General features: G+C 48.8%; 2 protein-coding genes across 5 annotated transcripts; one reads left to right on the forward strand and one right to left on the reverse strand.

Moving 5' to 3' along the window:
* Positions 1-2,665: 2,665 nt before the first annotated feature.
* YBX2 (Y-box binding protein 2) lies at positions 2,666-9,888 on the forward strand. 2 transcript variants are annotated; one of them, XM_081029747.1, is made up of 9 exons: positions 2,666-3,231; positions 5,055-5,118; positions 6,224-6,257; positions 7,003-7,210; positions 7,808-8,092; positions 8,260-8,363; positions 8,689-8,866; positions 9,289-9,373; positions 9,488-9,888. In XM_081029747.1, the coding sequence occupies exons 2-8, from the start codon at positions 5,097-5,099 to the stop codon at positions 9,337-9,339; spliced, it is 882 nt and encodes a 293-aa protein (XP_080885873.1). In that variant the 5' UTR covers positions 2,666-3,231; positions 5,055-5,096; the 3' UTR covers positions 9,340-9,373; positions 9,488-9,888. The 2 variants fall into 2 exon arrangements, with proteins under 2 accessions (XP_080885873.1, XP_080885872.1); XM_081029746.1 differs by lacking the exon at positions 2,666-3,231 and adding an exon at positions 3,921-4,450 and having other exon boundaries at positions 7,121-7,210.
* On the reverse strand, positions 9,599-16,219 carry SLC2A4 (solute carrier family 2 member 4). Of its 3 annotated transcripts, none has more exons than XM_081029722.1 (12): positions 15,924-16,219; positions 14,500-14,616; positions 14,212-14,384; positions 13,998-14,122; positions 13,766-13,881; positions 13,511-13,673; positions 13,237-13,424; positions 12,965-13,069; positions 12,733-12,834; positions 12,009-12,212; positions 11,309-11,461; positions 9,649-11,162 (listed from the first exon to the last, which is right to left on the reverse strand). In XM_081029722.1, the coding sequence occupies exons 1-12, from the start codon at positions 15,954-15,956 to the stop codon at positions 11,079-11,081; spliced, it is 1,563 nt and encodes a 520-aa protein (XP_080885848.1). In that variant the 5' UTR covers positions 15,957-16,219; the 3' UTR covers positions 9,649-11,078. The 3 variants fall into 3 exon arrangements, with proteins under 3 accessions (XP_080885849.1, XP_080885848.1, XP_080885850.1); XM_081029724.1 differs by lacking the exon at positions 15,924-16,219 and adding an exon at positions 15,021-15,157; XM_081029723.1 differs by having other exon boundaries at positions 9,599-11,461.
* Between the last annotated feature and the right edge of the window lie 10,639 nt (positions 16,220-26,858).

Below are 26,858 nucleotides of genomic sequence, written 5' to 3' on the forward strand. Positions count from 1 at the left end.
AGTGGGAGTGGATGAGCTCTCCATAGGAGAGGTTATAGAGTCAGAAGAACAGAAGGACTGGAGATTCTGACCTTTAGGGAGGGGTAAGTAAAAGACTGAGGAGCCATGAAGAAGTCTGAGAAGGAAATGGTCATCAGTAGCATCCACCACATAGACAGAGAAACAAGGGCAAAAAAGTGTCCATTGAACTAAGCAATACGACAGATGTCAGTGTCTTTTCTGAACGCCAGGCCAAGGGAAGAAGCAGCACCTGGGTAATGCAGACAGTCTTTCAAGAAATTTAGTTTAGAAGGAAAAGGCTGACATATGGAAAAAACTAAAGGGAAGGTGAGGCCAAGAGATTGTTGAGGAAGAAGGAAAAGTGTGGTCCCAGCACAGTGGAAGGAGGTTAGTGACTTAGAAGTTAAGCTCTGGAGTTAGGCTAATCTACATTTGAATCCCAGTTTAGCATGTTCCACAGAGGTATGAGTTTAAGCTGGTTGCTTCACTTCTATGACACCTCAGTTTCCTTATTTGCAAAAGGGGGATAATTATCATAGTATCTACTTTCCCGTGTTGTTGTAAGGACTGAATGACTGAAGGCATCTAAAATGCTTAGCATAGTGTGTGACACATAGAAAGTGCTCAGTAACTATTACCTCTTACTGCTATTAGGTTAAAAAAACAAGTCAAGGGGGAGGTTTCAATAAGGAGGTGGTATATAACATTAGATATGGTAGACAGGACAAGGAGGTAGAGGGTAGAGAAAAGGTCAAGGATTTCAGTCAAGGATTTCCAGGCCAGCAGAGCCTGGAAAGAGGAGAGAACAGAGATAACATCAGCTGATGAGATGATGGGGGCTGTAGGTATGGAATGCTCTCTCTGTAGTAGTTGAGAAATAAGAGAGCAGGTAGTAGAAGAGAGAAGAATTAAAGTAATTTGGGCTGCAACAAGAAAGTTGGAGAGAAAAGTTGCTGGGAGTATTTGTTTCTAGAGGACAGAGGTGACACTACCTTTTAAATCTTTCAAATACTATCTGTTTGATACTACAACTCTCTACCTTTTCTATGCTAAGCCTGGGCATCCAGAAGAAACTGTTTTACAAATGAGGAATGGGCACTAAAAAATGATCCTTTATGGGTATGTGGTGACATAACTCCGCAAGGAGTGGGTGGGAGGGAAAAGAGGAGCTGAGACATGGCTTGTTAAGTTTCAGAAGCCTGAGGAGCAACTGGCTAGAGGGGTGCCTGGCTCAGAGTCTGATGGGAAGGACTCAGGGCTGCAGACACAGGTTAAAGAGCCATTAGCAGGTGGTCACCAAAAGCAAAGGAAGGGATAAAATGACTTACTGATAGCAGGTGGCAAGAGAAGATAGTCCAGGCAAGATTGAGGTTGGTGGGAGCGGGAGAGGGAACAAGTTACAAAAGGAGAGTTATGAGGACATGGAAGAAGGTTGGGCAGTGAAAGCTGCTAGAGGAACACTTGTCTGGATGGAGCTGAAAAAGAACCAAAAACCATTCACTGAATGTTTCAATTAAAAAGTGACTGCAAACCATTGCTGAAGCCATCTCAGTGGAGTGGTGCGCTAGAAACTGGATTTGGGTTGGTGGGGTGTGAAAGAGAGATGAGGAAGTAGAGACAATAAAGATTGCTTTCAGTAAGTTTGCTGTTAAATTGATAGAAATAGTTTGATAGGACAATAGTTAAGGAGGCAGTTTCTTTTGTTTGTTTGTTTGTTTTTAAACAGTGAACAAGACAGGCGAGACAACATTAGGTGAGCAGCAGCAAGTGGAAAGAGTAACAGAAAAAAGGAGGAAGACTTCGCTAGAATGCAGGGAGCCCTTGTTACCTATAGCACATAAAAGTAAATAACCAAAAAATTGCATGCATAAACTGTATATAAACTGTTTATCCTTCAACTGAACAGGAAAATTAACTGCATCTCTCTGTGGCATCCTAATTCTTATCCATGGGGATAGAGTATGTAACTTGTATGTACACGTAAGTGTTGTTTCATGCTTTGGAGTTAACTTGAGTACTTTTCCCTGCAGCATACTCACCCCAGTCTCCTGACCAATTTTTAATCTTACTACAAACAGGGCTCACTTTTTTCATCGCCTGCTAACATTATAGTTAACCAGTCCACACCTGTACCGTCCCTCTGTACCATCCACGCAATTCTTTTGTTGCCAGGGTCACACTGTAAGCTATCTTGCTTGCCTTTCCCCAGCCTTAGTCTCCTGTTTCTGGCATCCCTTGAGCTCAGGGCTGGGCACAGGTAAATCAGTCCTTAACAGTCTAAGGGAAGGTGATCAATATCTGTATTCTTCATCGCCTCACCTAGTAATTTAGTTGTCTTCTCATCTTTTCTCTTTTTCTGTCCGTTGTGCCTGATGCCCTGGGAAACAGAATCCTCAACTCCGAAACAGTCAGAAGGTTGGGGTGAGAGGGCTAGCCGATTGAAGGATGCCAGGAGGCGGGTGTCTGCGGCCCCCGGGAATCGCCGGGAGAGGGCGCGCGGGCACAGGGATTGGCCGCGGCTGCGGCTGGAGAGCGGAGGCGGGGACTGGCGGAGGACACCAGGACTGGGGAAGCGCACGTGGGGCGGAGCGGCGCATAGGGGCACGTGCGCTGCCCCGGGGTACTCTGTCCTGGCTAAAAATATACGCTGTCCAGCGCCGGCCGAGTCCTCCCGAGGTCGTGGAGGCGGCACTCGGGAGGAGCGACTTCTTGAGCTTCATTTTTCTGGGAGAGAGTTTGCGGCTCTCTGACCGGACCTCCCAGACTCCCGAGAAACCCGAGGCAAGCTTCGCACCGGCCTCAGTCTTTCTCCTCTGTGGAATGCCGGCCATTTATTATTCAAGAAATATGGAGAACCTATATTGTGCCTGACACTGTTCCAGGCGTCAGGCATAACCACAAAGTTCTTATTGCTGTGGAGTTCACCGTCTAGCGTTGGGGAGGGGAAGCGGGGAGAGAATAAAGAAGCAAATGAACAGGATACTCCCATGGTTTCAAAAATGCCATGAGAAAAATAAAAGATGATGTGATAGGAGTGAAACGTAAGCTGGTATTTGAAGAAGTCACCCTGAGAGACACGAAGGACACATTCAGGGAGAGGAAACCACCTGTGCAAAGGCCTTGAGTCGGAAAAGCCTGGCTACTTGGAGAAAATAAAGAAGGCGGAGGGAGCAGCCAGGGAGCTGGAGAGACCACAGCGCCCAGCACGATGGACCCTGAAACTAATCTAAGGTGGTAGACATCAAAACTGCGATAGTTTGCCAGGAGCCTAGGATTGCTTGCAAGGGGCTCGAGGGAACTTACGAGGGCGGGGAAAGAACACCTTGATTAGGTTATTGACTACCTGCATGAATGAGTTTAATCAAAAGTCAGCGAAGAGTTGTGCATTTTGTTATATGTAAATTTTACCTTAAAAACAAAAGTGAGAATTCCCAGCTTGTGAAAGCAACCATGAGCTGGGAAAGTCGTCATGCTGCACCTTCCAACTTGCTCCGTGGGTGGATACCGCAGCCAGGGTTGTGCGGGCATCCTTTGGAGAGGGGGTGGGGGCGGGCTAGGAGAAAGCGTCCACAGCCGGCAGCGTGCGGGCCAGGCGGTCTCGAGGGTGGCGGTGAGCGGTGCCGCTCACAGCCAGAACGGAGGCTGCGGGGTCCGCCCCCACCTTGGACTCCGGGTCGTTAGGGGCAACCTTGGAGCTGTGCCTCCCCCGCCCCGCCCCGCCCCGCCCTTCGCGCACAGGCCAGGTGGCGGTTGGGGCTCCACCAACCTGTTTGATTTCCCGCGGCGGGTGGAAAGGGGCGGAGGGGGGAGGGGGAAAAGGGCCGTCGGCCAATGGGTAGGGCTGTGGGCTGTCACGTGACAACATCGGGCGGGGCCCAGGTGTACTTACAGGGCTGCGGGAGGGGGCATAGGCCGCGGCGTGAAGTTCGAGAGGCGGGGTCGGCTTGCGGGCCAGGGAGCTGCCCCGCTAGGATTGGCCTGTGGCCGGGAGGCGGGGCCTGCGCGCGCCGCAGCTGCGGGCTGCGATTGGCCTCGGTTCAGCGCCTGCTGCCGGCGTGCGGGCGAGGCTTGGGGCGCGAGGACCGAGCCAGGCGGCGAGTTCTCGAGCCAGGGGGAGGGGCCGGGGCGGTGGCGGCGGAGGTGGCGGCGGGGGCCGGTACTGGACCCGGCGGGATGAGCGAGGTGGAGGCGGCAGCGGTGGCTACAGCGACCCCCGCAGCGACGGTGCCAGCCACGGCGGCAGGGGTGGTAGCGGTGGTGGTACCGGTGCCGGCAGGGGAGCCACAGAAAGCAGGCGGCGGGGCGGGCGGCGGCGGGGTTGGAGCCGCCTTGGGCTCCGCTGCTGGGACTCCCTCGGCGCCGGGCCCCCGCAACTCTGGCAACCCGGCGACGGCGGCCTCAGGGACCCCCGCACTCCCAGCCCGAAGTCAGGCGGAGAAGCCGGTGCTGGGTGAGGGGGTACTCGTGCCAGGGCGGTTCTAAGGGGTCGGCGGGCTGGGGGAGGGGTATCGTGGAGCCCGGCGGGGTCCGGAAAGTCAAAGGTGGGTCTGGTCCTGAGGCTCAAACGACTAACTGGGCTGGGGGCAGTGGACCAAAGTAGGTTCCCCTGGTGGGAAATTCTTCCTGGGCGAGAGGGCGTGGTCGGCAGGTTCAGCTAGGCCCTTGAGGTGGAGGATAAACCTCAGGGTCTGGCCACGCCCCCGGGGCAGGAGACTTGGTCTAGTTGACTTGGGTTAGTACTAGGTAAATCTCCAAGCCCTGGAAGCAGACCAGGGACCCTTACGTTAAGAGGTCTAGAAAAGCCCTTAGAAGAGGCTTTGTGGACCAGGTGAGTATAGGGTTCTAGGTGAAGGGCGTGGATTTGTAGGCTATGAGGACCATACCTTAGAGTTGGAAGGGTTTTAAAAGCCTGAACTTCACTGTCTGGTCACTTCCACTTGAAGTTAAGTTTACTAGGTAATAGGGAGGTAGGTTAGATATTGGAGTGTCTCAAAACTGAGTCCAACTCCATCTCTTCCTCCCCTGTCTTACCCGACTGCATCTCTGCCTGACAGCAATCCAAGTCCTGGGCACTGTCAAATGGTTCAACGTCCGGAATGGTTACGGATTCATCAACAGGTATATGAGAAACCCAGGGAGGGGGCGGAAGGGGTGTCTTCCAAACTGGCCTGTGGGACTGGACACCTTCCCAACCTCATCTCTACCCCTGCCAAGGCACATGGTTGCAATGTCCAGCTGATGCTGATTGAAAGTCTTGAATCGCAGCACATACGTGGGCAAGATGAAGCCTCCTCATCTTCAAGGGCAATGGAGGGTTAACGATCTAGGAAGTTGGCAAACCTGGCTTTGACCCTCCCAGCTCCTGTCTCACCTTCTGGTTTAGTTTACCTCACTTTAGGGGCAGAATGTACCTGCTCTCTACGCCCCAGGGCTTCAGGCCTCACTCATTTCCTGTTTCAGAGAGCACATAGCTGCTCTCATAGCACTCTTACAGCTCATCTTAGAGAGCTCTTGGCTCATTTGAACCCCCCACCTGATGGGACTGAGGCCGGTGGGGATTGGGGAAGGAGCCAGCCCAGCCAGAGGCTGCTGCCTTCCTTCTCTTTGGCAGCCCCACCCACTCCCAGCACTGGGAGGGGCCCCAGTGGCCCATTCTGAGCAGAGCCAGGTCTCCCCCTGTGGGCCCTTTCCCAGCCCGGGCACCCTGCCCAGCTCAGCCCTCCTGGGAGGCCCTCATTCCCTCTTAGCAGGCTGACCTTTGTGCAGATCCAAACGCTTTAAAGTCAGAACACTTGTTCTAGAGAAGGGCCCCTCTCTTAATTCTGGAAACTGAGGACTCCTGGAAGGTTCTGAAGGAAAACCTCCCCTCCCCCACACTGGGATCTAGGATAAACTTGGGCAGTAGACAGGTAGTGATAGTGATCGAATATTATCTTCTATCACCCTTGGTTACTTGATGTGTTGAAAGGGGGCCTAACCCTGGGGTTCACCTCCAGGCTGAGGCTGAGAATAAAGTTTGGGTACAAGTTCTTGAAGCCCAGGTTTTACACCAAGGTTTTAGGTATATTTCATACCAGTTTCTGGGGTCCCTGTCTACCCCCAAGCAGCCATGGAAGGACTGGAGAAGATGTGCCTACCAATTTTAAGAATGGGCAGCTAGGGAAACCGCAGGGGAGATGAGCATCTCACCAGTCACTCCCTAATGACCCATCCTGTTCTGCAGGAATGACACCAAGGAGGATGTCTTTGTTCACCAGGTAAGAGCTAGGTTGGCTTTCTGAGGGGAGAACCCTGCCCTCTCTTCGAAGACTTTTTCCATAATCCTTAGCAGCGCAGATTATGCTTCTTCAGCTTTTACCTCACAACAGCATGCCCACCAGGAAATAGTTTCCCTCCCCATCTGCATCGGGTGCCTGAATTAACTGCCATTGGCCCCAGGTGTTGGGTTGTCTCTAAGAAATATATGTGCTGCCCTCTGGACATGGCATGCTCACTACCTACTGGGACCTATTAACACCACAGGAATGAATCACAGGCAATGTTCACAGGCTAGAGATACTTGGGTGCAGTGGTTCTCAAAGTGTGGTCCCTGCACCAGCAGCAGCAGCAGCAGCAGCACCTGACATCCAATTTGAAGGCCCCCACCCCAGACCTACTGAATCAGTCAGACTTGGGGGAGGGGCCAGCAATCTTTTAACAAGCTCTCCAGGTGATTCTGATGCACACCACAGTTTGAGAACCACTGGGTTTGGTGGAAAGAGCGCTCAGTGGGATTGAGGTAAGAAGCACAGTACATTTTACCCACTTTGCAACTTAAGACTGTCTCTGCTTTTTGTTTTGCTTCTGAGTTCATGTTTCTTCCCTTTCTGAAATCCCTGCGGGGTAGAAGGAGGGGGGAGTGTGTCCTTGGGACAGTGAAATGCATTGTTGTTCCGGAGGCCCCTAGTTTATGGCTTTTCCCCTACTAAACGCTAACTACCTTCTCCTTGCCTCACCCTCCAGCCCCAGCCCACAAGCCCGCAAAATGGTGACAAGAATGAAATTGGGTGGTGGGCCCAGCAGGGATGAGAAAGACTCGGCTTGTTCATCTCACCTTTCTCATGGCCTTTCCCCTAACCAGACAGCTATTAAAAGAAACAACCCCAGGAAGTTTCTGCGCAGCGTTGGAGATGGGGAGACTGTGGAGTTTGATGTCGTGGAAGGAGAGAAGGTTTGGGGGCCCACGATGGGATATAGAGTTGACCAAGCTGGTAGGATGGTGGCCTGAAGGTCATCCCAGGCTTTGGCCCTTCTGACGCCAGCTTTTCTGGCCCTTTAGGCAAGACTGTGTTCTCACCCAGACTTTGTCATCTTTAACATTCTGGCTGCTCTGAGGAAGGTCCTAAAGACTGTGTTCCTGTCATCACTCAATAGTACCTGGGTTTCTTTGTAGTTTACCAAGCACTTCTATGTCTCTTCTCCCCATGGGACCCTCTCCCCAGGCTCTCTTGGAGTCAGCTCTCTGTGTAGTAAGATGGACAATTACTGCCAGACCTTTCTCTATCCATACCTTCTTCAACAGTGTTAAACTCAGGGAGTTCAATAGTAGCTATTTCAAGAGGACAGGTTGCAGAGGTGACCCCCCCTAGAAGGGTCCAAAAATGCCATTGCCCCCCTGGGGGAGAGTGGAAAGGAGTAGAAGTTAGAGGAGCTGAAGGAAAGCTGGAGAGGGGATTGAGCTGGAAGAAGGGGGAGACTAATGATTTGAGCCATTTGGGGCATATTGTATGTTGGTTGTTGGAGCAATTTCTCCCTACCTCCTTTCCAGGGTGCAGAAGCTGCTAATGTAACTGGGCCCGGGGGTGTGCCAGTAAAGGGCAGTCGCTATGCCCCTAATCGACGTAGGTTCCGCCGATTCATCCCCCGCCCTCGCCCAGCTGCCCCACCACCCATGGTGGCAGAGGTTCCATCAGGTGGGACAGAACCAGGCAGTGAAGGGGAGCGAGCTGAAGACCCTGGGCAGAGGCCCAGACGACGGCGCCCACCACCCTTCTTTTATCGCCGTCGCTTTGTGCGAGGCCCAAGGCCCCCCAACCAGCAACAGCCTATAGAGGTGAGGGGAACTGGAAATGTGGAACCAACTACCCAACTGGGAGTTGGTGAGGAGAGAGAGCAGAGTCCCCAGAGGAAGTGGAACCGAGGGTTGGGAAGAGCTGTGGACATCTGGGTCCAGGGCAGTTGCTGTTTCCCCAGCTCACCAGGGCCTCTGTATGTTCCCAGGGCACTGATGGGGTGGAACCTAAAGAGACAGCCCCATTGGAGGGGGACCAACAGCAGGGAGATGAGCGGGTGCCCCCTCCCAGATTCCGGCCTAGGTACCGAAGGTAAGACTCCCTTTCCAGGGCCTTATCTTCCCCTTTACCATCCAGTTTTGGGTAGGGGGGATGAGAAGGGGGAAGAGCTAAGCTGTTAGACAAGCGTGAAGCTAGTGGTGAGGGGGGCTGGGTAGCTGAGAGATTACTGCAAAGGTGCCCTGGGGAAGCAGGTACCCCTGTGGCTGGAAGCCTGGCTCCTGGGGAAGGGGAAGCTGACTGGTCCACCTCTGCTAGGGGAGTCCTGGGAGGGAGGGAAGAGGGGAGGGAAAGACGGACGGAGGGAGGGAAGTGGTCTACACTGGACTACCTTCAGGGTCCCCACTTCTCTCCCCAGGCCTTTCCGCCCCAGGCCACCCCAGCAGCCTACCACAGAAGGTGGGGATGGCGAGACCAAGCCCAGCCAAGGTCCCACTGATGGTTCCCGGCCTGAGCCCCAGCGCCCACGAAACCGCCCCTACTTCCAGCGGCGAAGGCAGCAGCCCCCTGGACCCAGGCAGCCCACAGCCCAGGAAGTAAGGACCTTGGACTGTCTGTCTGCCATGAGGCCAACATCCCCCTCTCCCTTCTTCCCCCTCTCCTTTCTATCCTTTCCCCTTCCCTTCCCTCTCTATCCCTGTTTCCCCTTCTCCTGGCCCTGCCCCCTTCCAATCCTCTTTCATGCAGCCTGACACCAAAGAACCAGTATACTGCTGGGTCCACCTCTAGCAGGTACCCCCACCCATAGGAAACCCCAGTAGAGGCAATCAAGCCTGTGTCACCCCATGCAGACTCCCCTCTCTGCTCTGCTTGGAGCCACAGCACTAGCTGTGAATGTGAATTGAGGGAGGAATAGGAAGGGGCTATGGAAGTGGGAAGAGAAAAGGTGGGAGAAGGGTGAAGTTGGGGGGCCCTAAAGAACAGGAGGGTATCAACTGATCACCCCTGTTCTCTCTAGACCTCAGCCCCCATCAATAGTGGGGACCCCACCACCACCATACTGGAGTGATTCCAACTCAAAGGACACCCAGAGCTACCATCTGGTGAGTGGCTGCTCCTGGGGTGTGTTGGGGGTGGGATGGGGGATCCAAGAGGATGGGGAACTGGGTCCTGATAAGTCGATAGTCATGACTTGTCTATTTCTTTTTCTCTCTCAGGTAATCTGCCAGTTTTTCCAACTGACCTATACCCTACCCAGTACCCCCCACCCCCTTTTCCCATAATTCATGACATCAGAACACCGGCTTTTCCCCCTTTTCCTTGAGACTCAGGAGGGCCAAAGCAACAGCCTTTTGCTTTTTTTTTTTTTTTTCTCTTTCCCCTACCAAGGGTTGAAGGAAGAGATCCATCCTTTTTGTTCAGAGGCACCAACTCCCTCCCCTAATTCAGGCTGAGAAGGAACTAGCCAGCTGTTATCTCCTCCTGGTTGTTTTTCTTTCCCATCCCAGTTTATTTTTTGTTTCCCCTCTACCTCCAACCTCTGAAGCCATTTTATGAACTGTCATGTGCCACCTGAGCCTCCAGTAAAAACAAAAACAGGCTTTTCTGTTGTCTTGGTCTCTGCCTCTTTTCTGTTCTGAGAATTGCGGGTAACTTGTTGGTGAAGGTGGGGAGGAGGAGGATGTGGGGTAGTGGGCAGGGCGGGGCAGGGTCTTGAATCCTTGTTCCCATGTTTCTAGCTGTGCAGCTCTGAACAAGTGCTTTCATCCCTGTGAGAATCATTTTTCCCATCTGTAAAATGGGGATAATATTTCCTTTGCAGAATGAATGTTTTGTAAAGTGCCAAGAACAGTCTGGCACTTGCAGCTACTTATTAGCATTTACTATTAAAAGCAATGACTAAAAATATAAGTGAGGGCATGAGTGACAGCATCCAGACGATTCTTCAGCCTCAAGCTGAAGCAGGATAGAGGGAGGTAGAGGAGAGAGGGGAAGTTATGGTGCCTGTCTGAGCCTGTCCTTGAATGCCTCCACAACAGGACACTTGTCTCATACATTGACTTTATATACGTATCTATATATTTACATTTAGTACAACAGACTTTCAGTTTCTTCTCCCTAACCCTTCTTTTTTAAACATATACAAAAATATCTGAAGGCTCCTCCCAGCCCAGTGTTTACAGGCAGCCTTTCAAATCCCTCTTTCCCTTAGTTGGTCAAAAGCCTGCGGGTACAACACCCTTCCAGGATGGGAGAGCACAAAAGAGCTGGGGCCCCCACTTGGCAGCCTTGGGAAGCAGTTGGGGTAGGGCCTGGAGCCCTAAGTCTAGAGGCGGGAGCTTGCTGTCCCTTCCTCTCATCACATATGGGCACATGTTCTCTCTTGCCTGGAAGGTTGAATGAGAAGACTGAGCCTGCTGTGAGAGAGGTGAGGTTAGACCTTGGGAGGGTGCGTCCTTTGCCATGGAGGGGTGAAAACAGAACCCTCTTCACCCACATTCTATGAGGCAAGAATTCAGAGGAAGTGCCAGAGAGTGAGAGGAGTCCAAAGTGGCAGGAAACTTCTCCAGTCCTGCTCCGTTCCTGTTCTGTGCTTCTGTTAACCCCCACTAAAGTCAGTCCTAGAGCCCTTCCTCCCTCTAATACCCTGTCTCTCCAGAGAGTGAAAAGTATTCTGGAGCTTAGGCGGGGTGGGGCTGGGGCTGGGGATGGTGTGGGCTATGGAGGAAGGACAAAGGGGATGGGAGGGGAGACTGGCCCACCCTGATGGCCACAGCATAACCACAACACATAAATAATCCAAGAGAGTCACATGAGGGGAATGAGGGGCTGCTCAGACCACCTCTCCCTCCAGCTTCCCAATTCCACCAGGCTGCAGGGGCTTTCTCTACCCTGGAAGTGATGGGGAAGAGAGGGTTAAAGTGCTGCAGAGGAAAGGAGGGGTCTCTGGGGACATAGAACTGGCTCTCCCACCCCTGCCTGGCCCCTCAGTCATTCTCATCTGGCCCTAAGTACTCAAGTTCGGTGCTGGGCTTCACCTCCTGCTCTAAAAGAGAGGGTGTCCGGTGGAAGGCGGCTGAGATCTGGTCAAAGGTCCGGCCTCGGGTTTCAGGCACTTTTAAGAAGGTGAAGATGAAGAAGCCAAGCAGGAGGACCGCAAATAGAAGGAAGACGTAGGGACCCATAGCATCCTGGGACAGGCAGAGAAAGAGGTGTTGACAGAGGTAAGGGGAGAGAAGGGGTGATTTCAGGCAAGCCAGGAGCTAGAGTCCCTCATAAGGAGCTGGGATACTGCAGAAAGCAGGTGGCTCCTTTGCAGGGCAATGGAAATTACCAGGAATGAAAATTTAGTGAAAAAAGGATTCTCTGAACCCCAACTCTCCTATAGTTTTTTGCCCTCTTAACCATCCTGAGTTACTGCACTCAGAGTGGATTCCCAACTGTTCACAATATTAATATGAAGTCTATAATTAATTTTTATTCCTAGTCTAAATAAGTTATACCACTAGTTTGTTTTGAAGACACCTGTGTTGCTATGCGATCTAGTTCAGCTCCCTTCTTTCCTTTGATTCTAGTGGAGCAGGTAGTCTTCAGGGCCCATGTGGTCCAACAAAGTGATCCCCAGACCAGTAGTTTGTGGACTGGGGGAGTACCTGACTGGAAAGCCAGTGAGCTAGCTGTGAGTTGTCCCCTTCTGGCCTATGGTATGGGAGCTTGGGACAGGGCCAGGCCACCTACCGCAACATACTGGAAACCCATGCCAATGAGGAAGTTGCATGTCCAGTTGGAGAAACCAGCCACAGCCATGGCTGCTGGGCGGGGACCCTGGCTGAAGAGCTCGGCCACGATGAACCAAGGGATGGGGCCAGGGCCAATCTCAAAGAATGCCACAAAGCCGAAGATGGCCACGATGGAGACATAGCTCATGGCTGGAACCCGCTCCTGGGGGCCAAACAGGGAGGGTGGGAATTCAGGTCAGGTCTTTCTCAATTTTCCTTTGCCCTTAACCCAGAGAACTGAAATCTACCCTTTCCAGTAGCTCATGGCAGGGAGGGCGGGGTCTGCCACCCTAGGTTGGAACAGGCCCTTGAACATTTCTGAGCACTGACATTCAGCTAGTTGCCCTATGCTGATTCAAGGCAGAAGGAATGTTATGGACTTTCAGCTATTAAAATGGTCAATTCCCCCTTGGTTCGAAAGCTGAGTCCTTAGGAATGTTTGTTCCTGGGGCTGGAGAGTGCCTCTCCTTCCTGGCTGCCAGAGTTGTGCTCCAGTTTCTTTCCAGAGTGGGAGGAAGTACAGCCTGGGTCCCTTGGGAGCACAGACAATGGTCCTGGCACATGAGCTGGTTCCAGGATCAAAGGCACGTATGTTGAGGCATGGTCCTGGCTGGCCACAGAGCCTCTTGGAGTAGTCCCCAGGGGTTGGGTTGTTGGTCCCCTTCCCATTTCACAGTCCTCACCAGCAGAAGCAGAGCCACAGTCATCAAGATGGCGCAGCCACACATTCCCGCCAGGCCCAGGAGATGGAGTGTCCGGCGCCCGGCCCGTTCCACCAAGAACACCTATGGGGAGAGTCAGGGCTTGGTGGGGCGGAGGGGCTTCGGGAACAGGATTTGGGACGGGTTGGGTGGGTGGAGACAACCACGGGATGTGAAGCCAATGGTGGAGGCCATTCCAGAGGCCAGCAGTTACCGAGACCAAGGTGAAAACTGTGTTGACTACACCGGCTCCTATGGTGGCATAGGCTGGCTGCCCTACCCCTGCCGTCTCGAAGATGCTGGTTGAATAATAGAAAACCTAGAAGTGGGGGAGAAGAAAAGGGAATGACAGGGATGTTCCTTCCTCCCTGCAGCCACACCAAACCGGACTGATGCTGAGTTTGAAGGGAGGGGGCTTGTCCCCTTCTCCCCTCCTCTTGGGCTATTCCCTAACCCTGCCCTTCCCAGACGCTGCTGCATACATACAGCATTGATGCCTGAGAGCTGCTGACTCAGCTGCAGCACAACTGCAATGATTAGGGGCTGCCGGTGGGTACGGCTGCCCAAGAGCTGCAGCAGGGACAGTGGCCGCTCGCGCTCCAGCTTCCGCTTCTCCTCCTTCAGCTCAGCCAGTGCTCCAGACACATCGGCCCAGCCTGTCAGGCGCTTCAGACCTGGAGGTAAAAAGGGTCAGGCCTGAGAGGGCAAGGAGAAGTTCTGGGAGGGGAACAGGCACTAGCAAAATGGGGTGGAAGCTTACTCTTTTTGGCGGGCCCCTCCAGATTCCGGATGATGTAGAGGTAGCGAGGGCTTTCTGGGCAGAAGGGCAGCAGGACGAGCTGCAGGAGGGCAGGCAGCACTGTGATGCTCAGGAGTAGTGGCCATAGGGTGGCGGTGCCCAGCATAGACTCCAAACCCAGCACCTGTGGGAGAAGGAAAGTAGGCTATTTAGCCTGTTCTCTGGAGACCCACCCCAATCCCCTGCCTATCCTCCCATGAGGCCACGCCCAGTCACCTGGGCGATCAGAATGCCAATGACGATGGCCAGTTGGTTGAGCGTCCCCAAGGCGCCCCGCAAGTGAGTGGGGGCGATCTCCCCCACGTACATGGGCACAAGCCCTGATGTCAGCCCTGGGCAGAGGGAAGAAGACAGGGCTGAGGCAGCTGCCCCCTCCCCTCCTGCCCTGCAAACCCAGGAATGGTGAAGGAGAGCCGCGCACTGGGCAGGGCCATGTGCCTGTGGGTACCTGAGTAGGCGCCAATGAGGAACCGTCCAAGAATGAGCATCTCATAGGAGGCAGCAGCATTGGCCAGGCCCATGAGGGCACCTCCCAGCACTGCCAAGGTGTTGTTGATCAGCATTGCCCTCTTCCTGGCAGGCAGATAGTGGAGCTATGAGAGTTAGGGTGCCTGTGCTATGGCTCCCTTCCTGTTCCCAACCCTTGCCCTCCAGCCCCATACCTTCCCAGCCACTGAGAGATGACACCGATGAGAAAGGAGGAGATCATGCCGCCCACAGAAAAGATGGCCACCGAGAGAGACCAGAGGGTAGTGAGGGTGCCTGGGGGGATGGAGCTTGGTCCATCAGGCCCCTGCCTCCCCAGCCATGTCTCATTGTAGCTCTGTTCAATCACCTGGGGGGACAGCAGAGGAGTAAGTCACTGCAGACCCTTCCCTCTCTGCTCACCCCTGCCTTACCCTGCCCTCTCTGTTTGGGCAGCCCCACTCTGCCAGCCGCAGGTCCCTCACCTTCTGAGGGGCATTGATGACCCCAATGTTGTAGCCAAACTGCAGAGAGCCAAGCACAGCAGAGAATACAGCGAGGACCAGCGTCCCAGTGACTTGTTGCTGAGGGGGTTCCCCTTCCTGGGAAGGCCAAACAGAGAGGAGGCATGTCACATAGAATCGTGGTTTCTTTCCTTCCTCCAGGGCCCAGCCAGAACTTTATGATACTAGGTTCCATCCAACATGTTGGGTGAGGGAAAGTGGGTAGTATTAGGACCTGCCAAAAGATCTTAGTGTAAACAGGAGCAGGAAGAACCCCACAGTAACCAGGGCATGGTGGAGAAACTGGATGTTTGAGTTCAGCCAGCAGAGAAATGTTTGAGGACCTAGGTCTCACAATTCCTCTGTGACCTTGGGACAGGCTTGGCCTTAAAAGACCCAAATCAGATTTGTGTGACCTTGGGCAAGTCACTTCCCCACTCTGAACCTAGGTTTCCTATATGCTAATTAGGGGAAATAGGGGCGATGTTGCCTGCTTTGCCTACCTGTCAGTGAAAGCGTGACAATCAAATGTTAAGGGTATCTCTGCTAGTGCTGGTTTTATAAAAAACTGACAAGTGCCTTATCATCATCAGCTGCTGTCTTCCTCCCTCCCCTCTGGGGGTTTTCTCAACTGGCTTCTGGAGGCCCCCAACAGGTTCAAGACGAGCAATTCCAAAAAGGACATCGCGGTCATTCCTCCCGGCCTATGGCCCTTGCGGTGGCCTTCTCAGTCTCCGCCCTGGCCTTCCCTCCCCCTCTAAGCCCCGATGAAGGGCGGGGGGCCGTGCCTGGCTTTTGCCGGGGAGAGCGGTGCCCAAGGGATGGGGGCGGGAAGGTGGTGTGAGGGGCGGTGGCGGTCGCTAGCCAGCAGCACAGACAGTCTCCAAGCGGAAATCTGAGCTGGGGGTGGGGGTGGGGGGGATGCCACTCCTCTGCCCCTCCACCAACCATGGGGCCAAGGGAAAGTTCATCGTCCTGAAGACCGGCCAGGAGTGGGGGTGGGGGCCAACAGAGAGGCTCTGGTCCTCGAAAAAGTTCCCGCGAGTCGGGACAGACGGACTGCTCCTAGAGGCCAAGACCCGCCCATCCTTTCTCAAGCTGGATGGAGGACAGGGTGTCCCTGATCCCGACGCAACTTGCGCTGTACTAGAGAAGGGGGCCAACCCTGGTCTCTCAAAATCCAACTGTGGCCCGTGCTCCTGAACAGTCCCCCAGATCTACTCAGCTACTTGTAGAGACTGGAATCCGACAGTCACGGGTTGTCCAGAGGAGTGTAAATAGCCAGGCCCCCACTTCCACCCCCTGCGCCTGCGCAGGGACTGCCCCCTAGCTGACCCCAACTGCGACCCCAGCCCGAGAAAAGTGGGACCCATGACCCCGTTCCGCCACCGCATGCTGAACCCTACTTCTGAGCCGATTTGTTGGAAGCCCGACGGCATCTCGTCTCAGGAGCTGGAGGCACAGGAGCCGCAGAAGAGGGAGGAGACTGGGGGGGGTCTGCGGTCCGGCTTGGCGAGCAGAGGGCGCGGGCTCGACGGGGATCCCGGTGCGAAGTGCGGAGGGAGGGTTTAGCGGACCCACAGCAACAAGTCAAGGAGTCGGAGAGTGGCAGGGCTTCGGAAGATCTGGCAGAGCCGGGCTGGGGGGGAAAAGACCCGAGGAGCCCCCGCATCCCTCACGGGCCACGCCCTTCACAACACCCATTGGCCAGGAGCCCGCACACCCCAGAAGACCACGCCCACTTTCTAAGGCTGAAGTTTAGAATTTGGCACCAGTTAGTTATTGGGTGGACCAGCGAGGCCACGCCCCTCGGGTTCCCGCCAGCCTCCCGCTGGGAAGTTTTGAGAAAAATTTCTTGGAGTATAGAAGGACTCGTCCCCTCCGTGTGAAGACTCTGCCCACCAGCCAAAGTTTGGGGCTGAAGAGGCGACTTAAAAATCCTGCGCTGCAGGTCTGGAAAGTGAGGTCCGAGAGGAGGGTATACTCGCCAGAGGGAGAACTCTCGCGGCCTGAGACTGCATACGAGCCGGGCGCTGGGTGCGTGAGGAGCAATGGCCTAAAGTAACCCACGGCGGTTATTTTTAGCTCCCACGTTGGGAGACGCCAAATGTCAGGTCCCAGGTGTCCCGGCCTGTCCCGGGTGGGGGAGGGCCGGGAGATGGATCCTTAAAGGGTCCGTGACACATTTCCCATGAGGGGGTGGCCGTGGGGGACAGGAAATTCCGTTCCTAGCGGGTCGGGTGTCACGGCCTGTTGGCCCTCTTTCCATGCATGCTTGCTCTGGGTACAACCTATCTGGGCCTTTCCCTATCCCAGTTCCCCACGTTGGTTCTTGGAGGCGGCCCGAGGGACAGTGGTCACACCAACCACGCCACCAGCCCTGAGGTCCCTGAGCCGCCACGCATGTACTGGTCTCATGGACGGTTCGGACACGCTTTCTGGAGGCCGCTCAGGGTTTGAATCCCCAGCTAAATCCAGCATGTTCAGAGAAAAGCGGAACTCTCCGAGCACGTGCGACTCAGAACCCAGGGCTCAGAAGCGCGGGGCTCTAGTGCCACCTGGAGGGAGAGCGAGGGCCCGCTTGCGGATGGGTCCAAGATAGTCTCTGGCCCACTGGCCCAGCCATTCTACCTCTCTTGCGGCTTCCATTACATCCAACCTCTGACTCTTTCTGGAGCTTCAGATCAGAGTGTTCGGCTACCGCCTGGATGGAGCAGCTCACAAGATCAGAATGTCCAAACCTGCTCCTCCTAACTTTGTCATCCCAGTGAATGGTTTCACTCTGTCACTCCTATCAGAATCATGGAAGTCGTGCTTGATTCTTCCTCTCCTGCAGCCCCCTTTACCCAGTTAGTTACCAACGTTGGTGTTTTTACCTCCTAAACTCACATTCATCTGATTTTCTTCACCTGTCGTGCTGCCAGTTTGGTCCAGACCACCATCGTCCTGACTGGTCTTCCTGCTCCTCCTCTTCCCTTATACGGAGGGAAGAGTACAATACAAAAAAACTCAACCTCATCACTCCTGCCCCAGAAGTCACTGGCTCTTTGTTGCCCCCACTGTCAAGTTCAAACCCTTTTCAGAATGAACAAAAACTCCTGCCTTTCATCTCCTGCCTCTTCCTCATTTTCTAATTTCTCCATTCAAGTTTTAGTCAATACCTAACTACCTCTTGTTCCCAGAACACGCAGTGCTATTTCATCCCTTGGTGTCTTTGTCATACTAATTCCTCAGTCTGGAATACCAGAGGATTCCTGTTCATCCTTCAAAAAAGCTCACCCCCTCTGTGAAACCTTCCTTAGCTTTCCTCCAGACATCCATGTGTCCCCAATGTCATGTATTGTCATCATGTCTTCTCTGTACTTTAACCTTGAGGATAGAAGTTCACCTTGTTTACCTCTGTATCTCCAGCCAGCCTAGGGGTGGGCACTCAGTAAATGTTTGTTGAATGAATGAAATGAGGGTCTTCTCCTGATAGCCAAAAACACAGATTGCGGAGCAATCACAAAGGAGAGAATCCGTTGGTAAGTGGCTCCACGTATCTGACTGACAGGGTGGAGATGAAGAGCTAAGGTCTGAACATTGAGGAGAACCAATCATTTATGAGCAGAAAGAAACAGAAGCAATTGATGGAAGCAGAGAGAACATGATCAGGAAAGTAAAAGGAGAACCAGGGATACTGGAGTACCATAAAGGGAGGAGGGCAGGGAGAGGGGGAAAGCAGAGAAAGGTGCTGAGGAGAAAAAAGGAATTAGGAGGGAGGCACAGGTTGGGGACAGATGAAAAGTCAGTGTAGGTGAAGTGCAGGGCTGGGGTCCAGCACACTCGGATCTGTCTGCCATTCAGGGCAAGGCACATTCTTGCTCTTATTCAGATGCTTTGTTTCTGATGCTTCTCAAGGACACTTCTCGGAGTTTAAACCACAGGAAAAGCAGGATCAAGGAAAGCAAGTCAGCTAGATATTAGGAGATAGAGTAGTTAAAGAGTGTGGAGAAGTGATGGAGAAGTAGAAGAGGAGACAAAAGAAAAATAAGGAGAGACAAAAGAAAAATTGGGAGGGAGAAAGAAAAATGGCATGGAAGGTGGGAGAAAGATGTTGATTGATAGAGGATTGAAAAGGAAGAAAGAGAAACATGATACAGTGGAAACTTTGCATTGGTGTGTGTGTGTGTGTATGTGTGTGTGTGTGTGTGTGTGTTTTGATTTTGCATAGTCATCTTTGGTCCTTGTGATCTCAGAACAAATTATAGCCCTTCCTAAACTCTGTCCTACATCACGGGGAGCTAAACCCTACACGCTTTTGTTTTCCAAGCTCCTGTGTTCATTGCCTTGTGGCTGGATTCAGCCCATGGTAGGTAAGAGATTGGAGGGCAGGATAAAGCCAGGATATCCCCTCTCATCCACCTACCACCCACCCCTGCCCCCAGCTCCAACTCTTCAGGCTTTCTTTGCTTCCAGATTCCGCAGGGAAACCTTGACTCCTGAGCTCCAGCAATGTTATCTCTTCTCTCTCACTGTATTTTGTCTATAAGGGTCTCAGGTGTGGAGGATGAATTAATGACACAGTTGTTGGTATCTTCATTAATCTATGTCTTATTTTTATGTTTAAAACTGTTCTCTCTTATTTCCATACCCATTTCTTGTTTGTCCTCTCCTCCCTCAAAAGGCAACCATTCCAATGTCTTTAATGCTCATTTTCTGTTTGTGATTTTGCAAAATATGAATTGTTTTGTGTACAAACCTTTTAAATTGATGTAAATTGCATCTTGTTATGTCTTTCATTCTGATCTTACTTATTTTCAGTAAGCACTGTTTTAAAAATTCATTCACGTTCTGTGATTATCAGATTTATTGTTGCACAGTACTCCGCAGTATCAGTCACGCCACATTGTACTTGCTCAGAATCCCACTGATGAGTACCCATGTCACCTCCAGCTCTCTACCACAGCAAATAATGTGGCAATGAACATTTTCGTACAAGGTTCATTATGCACTCCTGTGAAAACTTCTTTGTTAGATATATCTCTGCCTCTGCCTATGTCTATGTATTTATATCTATCTCCACAAGTGGAATTGCTGAGTCATAGGGTATACTTATACCTAATATGACTAAGTACTACAAGCTTGCTGTTAAGAATGACTGTCCCAGTCTCCACTTCCATTAGCAGTGTGGAAGGGTTCTGCTACCACCATACCTTCTTCAGTCAACATCCACCTAGAGGCAGCATAGTTGAGTATGGACCCTGGGCCCAAACTGCCTGAGTTTGAGCACCAGCTTTGTGACCCTAACTTTGTGTCCTTGGGAAAGTTACCTAAGCTCTTTCTGACCTATTTGCCTCATCTGTAAAATGAGAAGGGAGGTAATAATAGTATCTACATGTTAGGGTTTTAATGACAGTCTATAATGCAATACTCATATGTGCTTAGAATAGGTTGAACTTAATAAAGTTTTTTTTGGTTTTTTTCCCCTGTTAGGAACAGTGCAACCAGTAGAGTTTGAAATAGCTTTATTTTTATAAAATAGGCACTGAAAAATAAGATTTTTTGTTTCAATTTTTAAAAATAGCTTTATTGAGGCATAATTGCCAAACAATAAATTGCACAATTCAAAGTGTACAATTTAAGTGTTGACATATGTATACACCTGTGAAACCCTACCAGTAATCAAGATAATGAATATATCCATTATTCCCCAAAGTTTCCTTGTACCTCTCTGTAATCCCTCCCTTGAGCCCTTTCCCCATCCCCTAGGTAACCACTGATCTACTTTCTCTTACAGACTAGTTTGCATTTTCTAGAATTTTATGTAAACGGAATCACACAGAATGTACTCTTTTTGTCTGGCTTCTTTCACTTAACATAATTATTTTGAGATCATCTATATTGTTGTGTGTATCTAGAGTTCATTCCTTTTTTATTATTGAATACTATTGATTTGATTATCAAAAGTAATCAGTCTGCTTATCCATTCACCTGTTGGACAGTTGGGTTATTTCCAACATTAGGCTATTACAAATAAAGCTTCTAGGAATATTCAGGTACAAGTCTTTGTATGGCTATATGCTTTAATTTCTCTTGGAAAATACCTAGGAGTAGAATGCCTGGATTGTATGTAGGTGTAGGTGTCACTTTTTGTGAAACTGCCAAACTGTTTTCCAAAGTGTTTTCCACTTTACATTCCCATCAGCAGTGAATGAGAGTTCTAATTCCTCCACACCCTCACCAACATTTAAGATGATCAATATTTTTTAAATTTTAAAAACAATTTTAAATTAAGTTTATTGCAGTAACATTGGTTAATAACATTATATAAATTTCAGGTGTACAACTTTATGATACGACATCTGTATACTCCATTGTGTGCTCACCACCTGAAGTGTAGTCTCCTTCCATCACCATATATCTGACCCCCTTTACCCTTAGCCCTCTCCCCACCCCTCTTTCCCTCTGGTAACCACCATTCTGTTATTTGTATCTGTGAGTTTGTTTGTTTATTTTATTTGTTGCTTTTTGTTTTATGTCCCACGTATGAGTGAAATCACGTGGTTCTTGTCCTTTTCCCTCTGACTTATTTCACTTAGCATGGTATTCTCAAGATCCATCCATGTTGTCAATACGGCAAAGTTTCAAGATGGTCAGTCTTTTAAAATCCAGAGTGGTTAATGAGATTTTAATTGAATACATAAGAATTGGTTTGGATTTCTAATATTTGTCAGTTCGATGGGTGAAAAGTGATATCTTACTGCAGTTTTGTCTGATTACTCATGGTTTGAAGCATCCCTTTAAATACTTGTTAGCACTTTGGCTTTATTATTATTATTTTTTAAACTTTTATTTATTTAAGTATGCGTTTTGAGGACCCAATAGCTCCAAGTCAACTAATTGTTTCAATCTAGTTGTGGAGGACGCAGCTCACAGTGGCCCATGTGGGGATCGACCAGGCAACCTTGTTGTTAAAAGCACTGCGCTCTAACCAATTGAGCTAATTGGTTGTCCTCAGGCTTTATTCTTTTGTAAATTCCCTCCTTATAGTCTGCCTGTTTTCTCTTGGAGTATTCTTCTTGTTGACTGGAAACATTTAAAAACTTATATCAATTCTTTGTCAGATTTGGACATCGCAAATATTTTCTCTCATTCTATCATCTCCCTATTAAATTTTCCTTGATGAGCTCTATTGAATAGAAATCTTTAATTTGAGTGTAATTAAAATGAAAACTTTTTCTTTTATGGGTTGTGATTTTGAAACTCTGTGTATGTTTCTTTGTATCTTTTGTAAAAATATATTGTTTTATAGTTTCTTCTAATAACTTTATAGTTTTACTCTTCACATTTAGGTCTTTTTAATCCATCTGGAAGTGCTCGGCAGCACACATACTAATCTATCTGGAGTACATCCTTGTTTTGGGTGTTAAGGATTCATTTTTTTCTCTTATGGAGCCACATTTACCACATATCAAATTCCAATATATACAAATATCTGTCTCTGAGCTCATATTCTGTTCCATCGGTGTATCTGTGTGTTCTGTACTAATACTGCACTGTTATTACAACTACAACTAATACTACGAGTTGCTGTTTTTCATGACGCTTCGTAACAAGTTTAAACTTCTGGAAGAGCAAGACCCCTCTTGTTATTCTTCCTTTTCAATGTCAACTTACCATTTGTGTTCTTTTACTGCCCCATACAAATTTGGGGGTAAACTTATCAAGATCTTTTAAAACTGCATTTTTATTGATAATATTTAAAATTATAAAATTTTCTGGGCATAACTGATGTCCTTACAATGTTAAGTCATCCCATTTAAGAGCATGGCCTATTTATTTATTCAGGTCATCTTCTATATCCTTTATTAGAATTAAAAATTTTTTCCATTGAGGTATTATGAATACATAGTCAATTCCTAGCTGCTTTATCATTTTTGTCACTGATGAATATTGAATGATGTTTTTTATTACATTTTCTAGTTATTACTGGCATAGTCATATACGAGTGAACTTTTTTCTTTCTTTTCTTTTTTTTTGTGGGTTGATCTTATATATAGCAACCTTGCTGAACATCTTTGCAAGTTCTAATAGTGTCTTTGTTGATTCTGTTCACTTTTCCAAATAGATGATTATATCATTGGCAAATCAGTTTACACGTACGTTATCCCTTCAATCTTTGCACTACTTATTTCTTGTACTTCCTTGCAGGATTGATCATGACCTCTAGGACATTGCCAAGCAAAAGGGGCAACAGTGAACATCTTTGTACTTTCCCCCATCATAAAAGAGATGAGTCTAAAATTTTTTCATTAAATATAAGAATTTCCTTTCTAATCTTTGTTTGCTAGAAGTTCTTATCATAAGTCGGTGTTTAACCTTATCAGATGCTTTTTAAAATTACTGATGGAGGTAACCGTATAATTTTTTTCTTTAGTTTATTAATGTGGTAAATTACATTGATGAATTTTCTAATATCAAAACACTTGCATTCCTGGGATAAACTCCTTGTTTGTGATGTAGTACTCTTTAAATACACTTTTACTTTTGGTTAAGTAATATTCTACTAAGGATTTTTGTATGTATACATATTTATAGATGAAATTGGCCTCTAATATGTTTCTCATATTATCTTTAACTGTTTTCAGAGGTAAGATTACCCTAGCCTCATAAAATGAGCTGGTCGCTTTCTCACTCCTCCAGATCTGTATCTCAAATATGCACTCCAGGCTGGACCATAGGTGATCCTCTGGCCTTCCTGTTTCCTCAGCAGGCAAAATATCATCATTCGTATTTTACAGATGAGACAAGTGAGGCCCAAGAATAAATTTCTAAATGAGGTGGAATTAGAACTTGGGATATTTTATCTGCTTTGAGGCTGTAATTTTTTGGTCTGACCAGTGATCAGTATAATAATAGTTTTTGAATAATATTTCACAATTAAAATAATGTTGCAAGTTTCCAAAGTTCATTTATTTATTTATCCCACTTTCCCATAGAAACAAACAAGTTGGTTGAGTTCCCATACCAAGTTGATTACATCATCTTATCACCTGTCATCTCCATGCCATGGTGTATATCCCCTAATCTGACCCAATCTTCCACCCAGACTTGATCTTTCAAATTCTTCCCCTATGACCTTTGGACTCAATGTCTGTCATCATCCTTAAAGGCACAGACTCTTCTCTGAATGTTTTCTTCCTAGACTTTACTGAAACCTTGGCTGTCTTGAGGGCTGGCAGCCCTCATAACAGAGGATTACTGCAGGTCTCATTTTTTTTTTCTTTTTTAAAAAAATCCCATTTCTTTCTTTTTTCTTTTTAACTTTTATTTATTTAAGTGTGTTTTTCCAGGACCCATCAGCTCCAAATCATGTAGTTGTTTCAACCTAGTTGTGGAGGGCGCAGCTCACAGTGGCCCATGTGGGGATGGAACTGGCAACCTTCGTGTTATTAGCACCACACTCTAACCAACTGAACTAACTGGCCACCCCCAGCTCTCATTTCTTATACCTCAGAGTCTGGAGCTGGGAGTATTGCTCCCCAATTGTATTGCTGCTTTAGATCATTATTTTCCTTCATGCTTCAAAATTCTCTGCTCCTTTGCAGTTCATGTCTAGAAGTGTATCACTCACCACCTCTAATTGTTGCTAGGGTCTTCCCACCTACTCATTCACTGATAACATCCAGCCCACATTCACTGATAACATTAGCACCTGCCTCATTCTCTTCCTATCTACGCCTATGTGCCTATCATCATGGTTGTCAACTTCAAAATCCATCAGGGTACTCCATCTAATTGTAGCCTCTCAGCCCTCAATCTCATCTCCAATGATGTTTCTCTTCAGCCCATCCCTAGGCTTTGTCATCTCCAAAAACAGTTGCTTCCAATGTATTGAACTCAAGCCTCCCACCTCTGACGATCACCTCCTAACCTTCTAGCTCATTTACTCATGTATTCCTTTCATTTCATGGAGACCTCTAAACCATTGACCTGATCAGTTTTTCACTATCCACCAACATTTTTTTATGTTTACTCTCCTTATCCAATTTATATCCATGATTTAACACATAAAACACTCTTATGCAGATACCTTAAGTCCCTTCTCTTTCTTTTTAGTAACCAACTCTGGTTAATTCCAACCATCCATCTGCTTGCTTCTTGCACTCAACTTTTTTGTTTTTTGATTGTCACACTAGGGTTCAGGGGAAGGTTCTAGGGAGGGTTCTACTGGTAGCTAATCAGTGAAAGTCAAGGATGCTAAATATCCTATAATGCACAGGACCATCACCCATATGAAAGAATTATCTGGCCCCAAATTCAATAGTGTGAGGTTAAGAGATCCTGCTTTAAATTAATACTACAAGTTTCAAAAGAACAATTGACACAGGGTCTTAGCACTTGCTGTTTCCTCTGGCTATAACATTGTTCTTTCATTATTTAACCATTGCTTCCTAGAGGTCTCCCTGACCTCACTCTAAAATGGGCCCAACCTCATCACATTACCCTGTTTTATTGCTTTCAAAACATGCATCATTTTATTTATGTCTTTATTATCTGCTTCCTCTTTCTAGAACCTGTTACATGAGTCCAGTGTCTTTATCTGTCTTGTTTACAGCTGTATCCCCAGTGACAAACTACTACATTATATAGGCACTCAGAAAATACTTGTTGAACAAGTAGATGAAAACATTGTTAATTTGCAAATTCATTCATTCATTCATCAAACATTTATTTGTGATTAAAACCCAGACACATTTCTGCCCTCTTGGAACTTATAGGACAGTGCGAGACTGATATTGAATAAATAACCACACAAAGTAAACAGTTTCAAACTACGATAAGGGCTTTGAAAGTAAAGTACAAGTCTCGGTGAGAGCATTCAGCAGGTAATCTGACTTAGTCAGTCTGGGGTGGGGTAGTCAGGCCCGGCTTTCTAAGAGAAGTGATAGTTGAGCTGATAGCTGAAGGATGAGTCAGCTAGGTAGAGGAAGGTGGGCAGGAGGTAAATGGAGGAGAGCATCCAGGCATAGAAGACAGAGTGTGCAAAGGCACTTTGGTGGGAAGTAATGCAGTTCATTTCAGAAACAGAACGCCGGTGTGGCTGAAGTAGAGTATAGTAACCCATGGTATGGCATTTGCCAAATCTAGTGGAGCAAAAGAAGCAAAAGAGTGCCATTGGAATTTATTAAGGGTTTTCATAGGAAGTGACAAGATCTAAGTTTGTTTAAAAAAGAAATCAGTTATCAGAGACTGAATATTAGATGGACAAGCAGAGAAGCTGGGGGATTGGTTTGGAGGCAGTTGCAGTGTCCAAGCAAGAGGTGTTGGTGGCTTGGCCTGAGGCGGTGGCAGTGACCTTGGAGAAAAATTAGATATACTTAAGTAGTGAGAAACATTGAATTTTAGAGCTGGAAAATACCTTTAAAAAACACCATTAATCAAAGAGTAGAAAAATAAAAATGAATAAAAGACATTAAAGTCTGCATTTTATAGAAAAGCAGGCTAATTAGCTTGGTATGAGGGGCTCTTTAATATGTTTATTACCTAAAAGAGGGAAAGATCTACAGAGAAATATTTGAGAGGTGGGAACAAAGATGAGAAATGCAAGAGAGATGAGGTAAAAGAAACAGAGAAATGAAATGAGACAAAGTAATAAAGGTGTGCGAGTCTGAGAGTTGTGAGGTGCGAGAGGAGTAAGATTGGGAAGCATCTGGGCAGAGAGATGCAAAGAAAGGCTAATTGGACTCCAAGAGGGCTGGGGATAGGGTACAAAGGTTGACTAAAAGAAAGGGGAGTGAAATAGGAAGTGGAAAAGGCAGGAAGGGGGACATGATAAAAGATGAGGGAGGAATGAGTGAATAGGGATGTTGGGAAGAGATATCCAGAGGAAGGATGGGACAATAGTTTGGGAAGAGTGAGAGAAGAAACCTGAGGGTGAGTTGGGAGCTGAATCTGAGGGCTGAATCAAAGGTCACATTAGAGCTACATGTTGGGGAGGGCAGAACGGGAGAGGATGGAAGAGCTCACACAAATAGGCAGGTCGTGGCTCAGAATGAAAGGAAGAGAAATGCTAGCCTGGATGGGGCAAGTGGGAAGAGGGGAAGGTGAAGGACAAATTTGGAAAGGCTCCAGGGAGGGAATGAGGGGTGTGGCCAAGACTCAGACGGAGGTGTTACCCTTCTTCCCACTCTCAGTTGGCTTCTGGTCATGGTGGTTTTTCCCTTGTTACAAAGACCCTTGATGCGGGAGGGGTTAGTGACTACCGGGAAGTGGGGTGCAAAGAGTCCAGGCATTGTCATGTCTGGGATTGGAATGCGGGGCCAAGAAGATGGGGCCCATGCATGGAAGCCGGGTGT

The sequence above is a fragment of the Rhinolophus hipposideros genome (assembly GCF_964194185.1).
Source record: "Rhinolophus hipposideros genome assembly, chromosome: 20".
In the NCBI taxonomy this organism is placed as follows: Eukaryota; Metazoa; Chordata; class Mammalia; order Chiroptera; family Rhinolophidae; genus Rhinolophus; species Rhinolophus hipposideros.

Excerpts from the sequence above, each read along its gene's own strand:
- SLC2A4 (XM_081029722.1), bottom strand. The coding sequence starts at position 15,956 with ATGCCGTCGGGCTTCCAACAAATCGGCTCAGAA. Across the intron at positions 13,882-13,997 it reads CCTCATTGGCGCCTACTCAG|GGCTGACATCAGGGCTTGTG; the intron begins GTACCCACAGGC and ends CCCTCTGCCCAG. Across the intron at positions 13,070-13,236 it reads AGCTCTCAGGCATCAATGCT|GTTTTCTATTATTCAACCAG; the intron begins GTATGTATGCAG and ends CCCCACTTCTAG.
- YBX2 (XM_081029746.1), top strand. The coding sequence starts at position 4,174 with ATGAGCGAGGTGGAGGCGGCAGCGGTGGCTACAGCGACCCCCGCAGCG. Across the intron at positions 4,451-5,054 it reads GGCGGAGAAGCCGGTGCTGG|CAATCCAAGTCCTGGGCACT; the intron begins GTGAGGGGGTAC and ends TCTGCCTGACAG. Across the intron at positions 7,211-7,807 it reads ATGTCGTGGAAGGAGAGAAG|GGTGCAGAAGCTGCTAATGT; the intron begins GTTTGGGGGCCC and ends CCTCCTTTCCAG.